Source organism: Numenius arquata, chromosome 8, assembly GCF_964106895.1.
Source record: "Numenius arquata chromosome 8, bNumArq3.hap1.1, whole genome shotgun sequence".
NCBI lineage: Eukaryota > Metazoa > Chordata > Aves > Charadriiformes > Scolopacidae > Numenius > Numenius arquata.
Window position 1 is genome coordinate 10160734 of NC_133583.1, and position 11902 is coordinate 10172635.

The 11902-nt window shown below is 35.3% G+C and overlaps 1 protein-coding gene across 2 annotated transcripts in view; it reads left to right on the forward strand.

Annotated features, from left to right (window-relative positions):
• Positions 1–10428, forward strand: part of CFAP20DC (CFAP20 domain containing) — a 69838-nt gene extending 59410 nt beyond the window's left edge. For both annotated transcript variants that reach the window (XM_074152322.1, XM_074152321.1), the window contains exons 15-16: positions 4787–4878; positions 10316–10428. In XM_074152322.1, coding sequence (XP_074008423.1) covers positions 4787–4878; positions 10316–10428 — 205 coding nt within the window. The remainder of the gene's footprint in view (positions 1–4786; positions 4879–10315) is intronic.
• Positions 10429–11902: the final 1474 nt, after the last annotated feature.

The following is an 11902-nucleotide window of genomic DNA, read 5'->3' on the forward strand; positions in this document are numbered from 1 at the left end:
GTGTGTTCTTTATTGATTGTACTCTTCAGATGCTTAATAGTCTGTCAATTTGATGTATTCTTAATGATACAAAACTGATGTTTTTTCATTCCCTGATTTAATATAATGTAGTCCTTGCCTTGCATTTCTTAAGTATACTGTCAGGCTGACTGACTAATTTGAGTATTCCTTTTAATTCCTGTGTAGATTGTTGGACAAAACCATACAAAAACTTTGAAGCATTTTAATTTTGTTAATAATGTGGATTAATTGATCCCATTGATTTAAATAATACAAATTAAATCTGATCCAAAAGAAATGCAATAAAGTATGCTATCTCAATTCACAGCAATGTTAAAAACTTTATGCTAAGTGGTTTGCCATTTTTTTCAGTCCAGCCAGTAGGATAGACTAATAAGCAAAAAAATCTGTAAAAAATCAAAGTATCAAAGGTGTTCATTAAGATTTAAATCAAAACCCTCTGATTCTTTGGATTTCTGTTGGTGGTGATAATTTTGATACATTGTCATTGCTAAGTGCTACTTAATAAAGCATCACTAATTTTTTCAACAGATTTTATTGATGGATGCCATTTTCTGCAAAACTTAACATACTGTCAAAACACTGAAAACAATGTTTATAAGTCCAAAACATTCTTATGCTTTCTATCACAGTTCAGCTATCATGATATTTCAATATGTCAATTATTTTCTGAAAGTATTTTTTAAGAAAAGACCATAGTATAACAAGTTTATATAACATTTTTTATTATATTTTTTAGCTTTTAGAATAATGAGCGTTAAAGGTGCATGACGCTTTGAACATGTGTGGATGCTATTCTGAGCCTTCATTCCACGCAACTCACAATGTCAAAAGACAATAATTAGCATTTCACATTGTTATCAGGAAAGCTCTAGATAGTTTATTGCATGTTGATTGTATTGATTACAGCTGGAGGCATTGATAGTATAAATAGAGTGTCTTTCATTAGTCAGAATGTGGGATTAGCTTTTCTGTTTTAAGGACATAAACTAGCTTCTTAAAGAAGTGCCCCCCCAAAAATATTCTTTATTCAGTCAAACACAATAAATGGGAACACAGGCCACGGTCTGCATGTCTCAGAATGTTGCTCATTGTCTCCATGCTGGGCTCTACTTTTAGGCAAGGTCTAAAAAATGTTCACATTTTTTGTTGTTTTTTTAATTTTAGGTTTTTTTAAATTAACTCTCACACTCTGTCTCACACACACATATGCTTTAGTTGCTTCCTAAAAGTAACTGTAGATTTCATTGTGGAAAAATCTGTCTTGACTGCTAGACCACAGCATCTATCACAATTACCACTGCAAACCCACTTCTCAGAAGTTTATCAATCAACTGCCAGTATTTAATGTAATTTGGCCAAGAAGATTTCAACACGCATGAGATTTTTTTATTTTTTTCCAAGATTTTAGGTTTAGACATTGCTAACTAACTTGTGGAAGTAAGAAAGCAGTTTTTAATATATATTGTGTGAAATGTTTCAACCTTAAAAGTAGTAACAATGAATCCCTAATACTGTAGTATTTTGATACTTGCTTCAGACTTGATCTCTGAGGAAGACCTTCCAGAGATGAGACTTCAAAATAAAATTCATAAATTTCCTGAGTAATAAGAACTATTAATTTAACAGAAATACTGGTTTAATTACATGATTACCTTGCTCCCTTGATGTTCTCTAAATTAATTGTCTCTTTCTTTTCCATTGGAGGTAATTGCCTTATTATCTTTCTTTCCTTCTTACTAACATCCTCTCTGCTTTCCAGGTAGTAATTATTTTCTTTAGAAATTCTCTGATACATATTTTATGTGAAAAACATGTCTCTCTAAACTCTTCTGGTTTGTGCCAGACCTGTAGAACTGCATATATATTCTAAAGCTTCTTTACTTTTCCAGCTACATTTGTTGGTCTGACAGAGATAATTCTCTTTAGAAGCAAGCACTGTCTTTCCTCAGTCCTTGCAGCATGTTTGCTTCAGCAATCTTCCTAGCAGAAATATTCTAGTTGTTCTCGATCTCAAAACATCACTGCCTTTTAAAAAAGCTGTAGTGAATTTGGAAGCAAGGGTAGCTTGGGAAGCAGAGGTGTAGGTTAGCACCAATAGTTCTTCCTTATCTTCTCTAAAATTGCCGCAGTTTCTCCAAGAGATTGTCTTTGCTGACATTGTGTTCAGTGCAATTGTAGAGAATCAGGCAAGTGATAATGCTTCATGCTCTCTGACCCCATCCTATGAGCGTGGTCAGATTCTAGTCTCAGGCTTAACGTTGGCTGATTCTGAGACAGCACAAACCACGCGTGCAGGTAGCAGAAATGGAAAATACGTTCTTCCATGCCACTGGGTATCATAGCATGCACTTAGCTGTTATTCCTAAAAACTTTTGAAGCTTTAGTGTGAACAAAGAGTCTTTGGCTGTATTCAGGGAATGTAAATATGATGAGTAAGAACAGAGAGCGCTAATAATGAGTCTTCTGGGCAAGCACATTGCTGTGTGGATTAGTTGTACCAGTTCTTACTGGCATTAGATGAACAGCAGAAGAGGAGAAGGATTGTTTTTGAAAGTGGCTATTTATGTGAAAATAATATGATGGTGTAAAAAAATTTTGAAGTATGTTTTTTACATGTTGAAATGATGGAAAATTCAATATCTCTTCCTTTAAATCTACTATACCACTTGCTGGATTTCTACACCAGCAGTTCTGTTTCCTGAGGCAGAAAATTAGTTTTTTCCTTTTTGACGGCAAACAGATAGGTGGTTGTCCCCTGATTCACCCCAGATTATGCGTACACGCCAACAGGAGATGATGTGGAATCAATAACAAGTCCAGAAGTAGCAGAAAAACTAACAAAAAAAAAAAAGCAATTGGCATATTTTAGCAATTATAACACATGACTGAGCCTTGCCAGATTTCTCTGTCAGAAGCAAATCTTACATGAGATCATCAAGGCTTTTCATAAAGTAGAAGTACATTACCTGTTTACTTGGTGTTGGACAATTGAGTTGAGACAATTATAGTCTGGTAATGCAAAGAAATCTGTCAAACTTTGGAAATGTTCATCCCTTCTAGAGGAAGCCATGGATGTTGAAGTTACCTCTACAACTCTGGCCGATGTCCCTGGCCTTGCACACAAGTTTGCATGTATAATGGTTTTGTGCCAGCTGTTGGAACAGCCATGGCCAGACATAAATTGTGTCAACCCCAACCCAAGTTTAATTTACTCTGTAGAGCTGCACTGTTCCCATCAGCATGAAGCAAACGTAAGGGAATTTAAAGACCCCTTTTCCTTTCCATTCCCTTTCCTTTGCATTGAAATAGGGCGGTCAAAAAGGTCGGATCTAGTTCTATCAAAATGAAATGATTTACTGAGGTCCCTTGAATTCTGTGTGCAAGTGTTAACTTGCAATTACTTTCTCTAGCTAACGGTTATATGGAAGATTTAATGTGTTATAGCTCTTTGCTGTTGAAGAGGAGAGATGGGAAACATCAGGTGTGCAGTGTACAGAGATTTGTTTGATTAGTTTCATATATGAAAAGAATTACAAGATGTGGTCACCTGCACAAGGAATTTCTTAACTTTGTGACTTAGATGTGTCCTTCCAGGGCTGTCTTTCTCTGATTGATAGTATAGTATGAGTGACTTTTTCAGTGAACAAATCTGCAGTTCAGTTTGCAATAAAAAGCAGTAACAATAAAAACAACTGTTCTGTTTCCCTTTCTTTGAGCTTTAACAATCAAAGACAGTGCATCATAAAGTGGTGTATGTGAAATGAACATTGAACTTCACATGAATGTATGATAATGTGAAAATCATTTTTGAAAGCTATCACAAAGTAGTGTTCAGGAGAGACATAAATTGCCTATTAAATTGAATGGGTGAAGAAGGTCCATACTCCCTCCTCCATGATAAAGATCCCATCAAATTTGTTTTCTTTGCAGAAGGAAAATAGATACGTGACAGCTGTGATGAAAAGTTAACGAGCACTGAGTTGGTATCACGCTGTTGGTGGCAAACATTGGATTGAGTCAGGATGTTTTTGTTGATAATATTTGTTGATATTGGAGAAAAGCTTTGTTAGGTAAATACATTATAAACAATTGTTTATAACAATTTTTTATTTTTATAAAATTTTATATGCTAAAAATAAAAAGTTGTTATTGAGCATAACAATTTTAGCTACTGGCAAGACTATACAGTGGATGTTGGTGGCATCCCTCTCATGTTTAAGCTCAGCTCTACCTCGCCAGCCACCCAGACTGTAAAGGATACACCACTTGCTATATCACGCTATTACAGGGGGCTCCAGCAGTAACCAAGCACATTTTTTGTGGTTGTCTTTAAGCCTTTTTCCTTAGAGCGGGTAGGGATTTTTAATCAAATTGACCCCCACAGTCTCTTGTCAAACACAGGTTGTTCATCCTAAGTCTTTATTCCTCAGAAAAAGACTCTTGTGAGTCTCATAGGCTTTCAAAGTATAGCTCTGTGGATTACGGAACACACTTCATGTACACATTTTGCTGAGAGAGCAATACCAGCTGAAATCTGCAAAGCAAACCTAGCTTAAAACACAGATTATTAACTGTATTACTGTATTAAATGTAAAGTTTATTTTTATAATAATAAAATCCAGCTTGATTTTTTTTCATCACACTCAGAAAGCTGCAATTTCCTTTGATTTTTTTTTTTTTTTTTTTAATAATCAAAAGAATTAGAACAAATAGGAATACAAGCTGTGCTTTTGTGAATGATATTTTGATTTGTATTTTTCAGGGACTGGCTGAACGCATTCAGTCCTCCCATCGTTCCTGGAAGCCAACAACTGGAAGAGCACACTAAATCTTCAGCAAATCAGAGTATTCCAGGTAGGAATTTATGAAGGCAATGAAAAGGACCTGGGTAGAAAGACATTTCTAAATGCTGTTTCTGTAGTGCCGGTACTGCCTTCTATACAGTAGTTTTCTATGCTGCTACATTTTGGTTCCAAGCTGTCTTATTTATTATTCTCAGCTCAAACTAACAGAGTTTTCCACACAGTGTTATTTGCCTCTGATACAAGAATAATTTATGCAGTTTCGGTTTCGTAGTGTTCTGGCTCGATACAAATTAACTCATAAAAAATGCATCTTATTTGTTTAAAATAAGGAATTTATGCTAGTGGGGATGGCGAACCTATGAAAGAAGGAACACAAAGACTAAACATTCAGAAGCACAATTACACTTACGTAAGTGATACCTCTCATGTGAAGAAAATTTTCAGATTTAGCCATAAATGAAATCTCAGTGTGATATCCTGAGTAAAGACTGTTGTCACCACCTAAAGCGCTACAGATTTTTGTTTATTAATGGTGTTTGCTTAGAGAATGGCAAAGAACTTAGCTGAAACTGGAAAGTCAACAACAACAGAATAAAACAAATACCTTCTTTTATTCAAATGCCCTTTTTTCTTATCAATTGTCTTAGTAAACAGGATAGCTAGCTACATTTTTCTTCAAGTCTGGGGAATTCAGTGTGAAATGCCATAAATCTGACCTGTGTATTTTGGCTGCCCGAGGGATGAAGATGTCTCAGTGATTTACTATCTAAAATAGATTATGCCCCTCAAATTGGGAATGTTTTCATAGATGTATATTTGTAATTGTTTATGACAACAAAATAGAATTTTGCTGTAAGGAAGGGACCTTGCTTTGAAGAACAGTATGTTTTGTTAAGGGTCCTAAGTAAGCTAGAGAGACTTGGACAATAGTCCTTCAATTAAAAGCATGTTGGATATAAATTTGTGATAGATCTCTGAGAATTTTTTTATGTTAGTATTATGAAATCCAAGCCTTGCTGCAGTAAGGCTAGAATCCTGTAAATTTTAAAAATTGGATCATTAGCTTTAAAAAAGAAGTATACTTGGGAATTTGTTGGATTTCTTCTGTCATTCACACTAGAATTTCCAAACATGTTTGTGAATTGTTCCAAAACTCATTGTCCTTTATGCTGAAATATTTTACATCATGTGTCTGTCTTTGCACGTTTGGGGAACAGACAATCTCTATATACTATAGGGTTGGGGGTTTTTTTTGGCTTTTAATTTGTGTGCCTTTATTCAATCAAATTGAGTTCTGACTCATGTGTATGTATGATATTTGTAATTTTGATAACATTACACAGAAACTTTTCTGTCTCCAAATACTCCAGAAAACCTGCCATAGCATTTAAGTGATGAAGCTTCATTTCCCCAAGAAGCTGGAGGATATAAGAGAGAACAGCAAAGCTGTTCCGTGACTTTCCCTCCCCAAACAGGACAGTTTGGATGTTTTCAGAACTACTAGGCACCCTTCCCTATTAAAGTAGCAGAGAAGCAGCAGAGTCATCGTAGCAGCTGTGGGTCGGGGAGGCCTGGTTGGCAGAGTAAAGGGGTACCTTTACAATATGCAGCATCTTCAAGCAACTCCAAACCTCCCTTTCTGATTGTTTACAGTCCTTGGCAAATAATGTCCTTGCACTATATTGAGAAAAAAACGGCATGGTTTTGCTCACAAAAAAGGTACACTTAAGTGAAACACAGATCTTTGGACATAATGTGGTGTGTGAAAGTGCAGTACTGTGTAATACATGTCTATCAAATTAGATTGTACCTATTAAACATTACAATCTATGTGTTTTCCTGGGTATCTTGGTTTAGAATAATCTTGATGGAAGATGGTAACTTAATGGCTTGGAGTATCGTTTTTGAAAGAGGTGCTAAATAGGTCTAGTCCCATGATACATCTGTTGCACTTTGGAAAAAGCTTTTTTTTCTTTATCGCTTTACTTGAGGTTAGTTACTTGTGTGATGAAAGAACTGTTTTATAACTGACAATTAAGTACCAGATCTGATCAACAAACAGAATGCTCAAATTCATTCCAGAAAATTCAGCTGCCCTACTCACTTTTCTTTTTTTAGATATCACATTAGAAAATGAGTTATTTCTCATGTTGGGAAGTGACTTAAGCGTCACAAGATTATTTTGTGTGTGTGTGCAGTGTACCAGTGTTCCAGGTAGCACAGGATTACAAAAGCATATTATCAGTACTGAAAATCTGCAGTGAGTCATAATGTATCCAAGATAGTAATGTTATCTAAAAGTATCCTTAAAGAAAAATAGATAGTATTCGAATATTTATAAAAATTATTTCTTATATTTAGAACAAAGTCTTTAAGTTGGGGCATAACTTTGGGGGAAAAAAAGGTGATTCATTTCTAAGAAATGAAATTGAACTCTTTAGTTCAATTCTTAATGTTTGCGCTATTCATAGTACATACATAAATAGGGAGATGTAATGAGAAATAGCCTTCTATTTAACAGGTTTCACAAGACAATTAAGAGGAAGATTTAGACTCATAAATATGATAAATTTCCATAGATTTTTCCCATATTGAACACTGATATTTCTGATTTATAGGCAATTTCATTTACCTTGAAATAACAAGTCATACAAGAAAGTTTTCACAGTAAGTGACAAAGGCAGAGTCATAAATTCTCTGTAACTTACTTTATTGTATCAGTTGCTTGTCTTAAAATAGCGCTCTAGGAACCACAGCAAGGAACAATCTTCTTTCTCAGAGTACACCTGTTGACAGTAGTCATCTGGTAACCCTGCAGTACATAATTACAGTATAGATTTGAGCACTGTACTTCAGTGTTCAAGGATCATATCAGAAAAAATATTAGCAGTGTTCTTTTCAGCATCCCTTCTGCTGACAGCTGATCCAATGCAGTTGCCTTACATCAGGGTCAGAATATGATCCATGTATGTTAACATGAGATTTGCTACAAGCCATTTGCTAATATTAAAACCTAGAATACAGTGAAAATATATTTCTGTGAAAAGGGAAACTGTTTTAGTTCTCCAGACTGTGGTGACTATGTAAACAGTGTTAACATAACCCAAGTAACACCACAGTTATTTGTACAGTTATTTCAGAGTTCAGAAAAAGCTGCTACATGCCTCTTCCATTCTTTGTTATCCAGGTTTAGACACGTTGAGTAAAAACCTTTTTTCATAAAAACAATAGCTCCCCTGATTTCAGTGGGGCAGCATTTCATTTAATATGACAGTTATCCAGAAATACTATCTATCTTCAGTCTTCTTTCAGCTCAGAACTGAAAAATACTCAGGCCTCTATATTGTATGTCACCAGGCTTCAGTTTTCATTTAAAATCAAGTTATTTTCTAGCCTAAAATACTGTTTAATTTTATAGTGATCCAAGAACAAAAGCTTTGATTTTGCTTTCACCATGATATTCAAATTAAACTGCCAAGAGGTTTTTTCATGCAATCCTGAGTAGCTTCAACCCAAAAGTATGAATGGTGGCAGCATAAACAGCTATGGAAATTTTCTTTGAAAGTGATTTGTTTATCTGTTAATTTGGCCATGACACTTCATTCCTGCCTATGGTCAGGTTGCACACAATATACCATTTGAAAGTAGAAAGATGCCTTCTAACACAACCATTACACATTAGTTGAGTCTTATAGAAGAATGTCATTTAATTTAGTTAGTACTTCTTTTTAGGAAGTAGAACAACAGAGTTGGGATTTTCGTATGTTTTTTAGTCCATTCAAAACCAAATACTCCATGGTGACACCAGAAATCTGTTGCAACATCTAGAGATGCCTTAAATGCATTTTAGGATATTGTGAGATGCTAATAGAAAGAAGCCTAACTTTAAAAACAGGATACATTTGGAAAACTAGGTTCTCTTCTTGTTCACATGAAAATACGTGCAGGGAATTATTGCTATAAATGTATAAATCCAGCTAGTCCTGGATGCAATCTAATTCTGATTTGGTATGAATTCCAAGAGGTACACCCCTGAAGAGTCTGAAGAATTTCTTATTCCTAAATCAAACCAGGTAGTATATTGAGAGGCCAGTTCTGAGGTAGAGAGGGAATAAGATTTAAGCTTAGAGAAGAAAAGAGAATCATTTTGAAGAGAAGCACAGGCAGGGGGAAGTGAAATAATAAAAGGAAGAATTCACTGGAAATAACAATATGGTTTCAGGTGAAAATGTAAGGCTATGTGAGGGAATGAGGCACAAATACCATTTGCTTGTTTACTGTGATCTGAAGTGTAGAAAAAGACGTTCAGTTCTATGCCTTCTTTCTGCACTGCATCATTTTTCCCAGAGTTGTCCAAACAAAATATCTCTGTTACCCTCCTTGAACATACCAGGCCTGATGAAGTACCCACAGCAAGGAGAGCAACAATTTAGCTTTACCTTTTTACCTGTGGTTACAGTAAGAGACAGTTTCTTTGTAATGGCATTTGTTAATGCTACTGAGGAAACAAAAATGAAATCTCTTCCCAAACGATAAAGTTGCACACTTCTTCTGTATGCATTAAATGCACCAACCTACTTTCTGGTCTCTAGATAATGTAACCTATATATCGTTCTGTGATCTGGGCTGTAAATAGATTCTGAGCGTTGAGAAACTGCTGCTGTTAGCATAACAGGCCATTACTTGTTATGAAGTGTTAGGACATATAAAACATTTGGTTTGTATTAGCAGTCTGAGAATGAGATGAACATTTATGATGAAATTCAAGATACAGATTGTGTTCAACTGTTGAATTATTCCCTATCAAAAAGCTATAGGTCACATAACTTAGATTTAGCTTATATGAAAGACAGACAGGTTTAGAAAAGGAACTACGATATATAAAGCATCTGTAATACTCTGTATGTCTTTATCAGTGTATTTTAGGCTAAGGATTCATTTCTGACACCTGAAAACATTCTTGCATTTTAAATAACTTTAGGCAACCATGTTTTAAAATTTTTATTGTCTAAAAGAATCTTATTTCCTCTCTGATACTGAAAGCTCTTTTGTACAGATTTACCTATACTGGCCATTTAGGTAACATGTTGGTTACCATATACTCAAATTCTTTCATTCTCACAGGCCTTAAGTACACACTGGCTGCCTTTGTTCATACTAAAACTTTTTTGTTTAAGAAAGTCATTGAGAAAAATATCACTTAGGGATACTTTGATCCACTATCAGTAAAGGTACTTCTGGTGAACTGCTTCATTGAACTTTTTTGTAAAGTTTGGTTGTTAGGCAAACTCTGACTGACATCATTTCACCTCAACTAAATAGAAGTCTTCAGAAATATAATGAAAAGGTGAATTGCTGTTATCTTGAAGGTAACAATTCAGAAGTCAAAAGATTATACGCTTTAAATGTCACATCTGAAAGAAAAATATTTCCATGTTATTGTCTGAGTAAGAGTGATTTGTTCTTATTTTTCCAACTTGACACAGGTGAAGATGACCTCAATGCTGTAGAAGATGAGGAAGTTTTGACTCTTTTGTATGATCCATGTCTGAACTGTTACTTTGATCCAAATTCAGGGAAGTACTATGAATTGGCATAGTCAGATCATGAGAGGATATCATTTTGTATTCAGAGTACGTTTATCTTTTAACTGTTTGTAAAGTGTGACTGAGCTGTATAATTTATCATGTAACTTAAAACTTGAATTAACCAACACTTTTGCAAACGAATATATTTTGTAAATAGTGTCTTATTTTTATAGTTTTGTATTAAGTTGTAATGCAGTGGAAGATCACATAACATAAATGTCTTAGTCACAAGGAACTTTTATTTGCTAGTCTAATTTATTTCCAATATTGAAAAGTTCTATATGGAAACAAATGAAGTTGAATCAAGGTTTTTGGTGTTTGTCTGTAAATTATGGTTTTACTCAAATAAGAAAAAAAAATTTCATTACTTACTGTGTATTCTTAATTGGTTCTGAGTTGTTTTGTTCTTTGTACAGATATGCAGTGTGTTGTTCAAAGGCCTCCATCTCATAAGCTCGCTCTCTCCCTTTAGTCACCAGATAAAGCAGTATTTTCCTCGTCTTCAAGAAATTTTCTACTGTTGCGTATTACAGTAATGGGATGATGTCAGAGCTGTAGGTTGGGACAGTGTGTACAGTGCAGTGCACTTTAAGGGGTGTACGTGAGCAGTTTATAAATCTAAACCACAAGAGTAAATATGGCAGGCTCTGAGAGTATCAGCTACTGTCTACTGCTGTAATTTAACATAAGACTGAAGAGCAATTAAGCGTGAGTCCTTCAACACTCAAGAATTGGAGCCTTGTTTCATTTAAGGCAAGAAGGTATGTATATGGTTCATATGGGAAGCTGTGTTCAGTGTCCAGGTTTTACTGTTTGTATTAGTTTTTCCTTTAAACCTTGCAATAAAAGAATGTGATTTATTTGACCCATCTGTATTGGGTTTCAGTGCAGTTTTCAGTGAGGGTCCTAAAGTTCCAACTTAGAGATTTAAATTGCCTGCATCACTGCAATTTTTTTTTTCTACGGTACATAAAATATCCCTATTGTTCAGTGAGAAAGACTACAGATATAAACCAGACCGCACACAGCCTTCAAAAATAAAATCGGCATATGAAATGAATAAAATACTATGCATGGAGACATGCTGAGCTTTGTCTGCTCTAAAAGTCAGTTGACCTGATCCTGATGTTTCTGCATTGCCATGGGTGGTACATGGCTCCAAGCAGTGCCCAACATTTCCCACCCCAGAGCAAGGGAAGTTCTGCAACACTGTGTAGTGCTGCTTGCCTCTAGCGTTCCCCCCTACAACCAAGAGGACACTTGCTTAAAGGGTAAATTAATAACGTAAAAATCAGCTGCCTGGTATTGAAGAAAAGGTGTCAGGCAGGGCTTGCCCATGAAACAAGAAGTCTAAGGAGTTCTGTTGTAGTTCTATCTGGGGGTTAGTGGAACAGCTTTGCACTCCACCAGTTCAGTACATAACAATTTTCTGGAGACAGTTGAGGGGAATGTCAAAATCACATGACAAAATGATCTACAGGCATG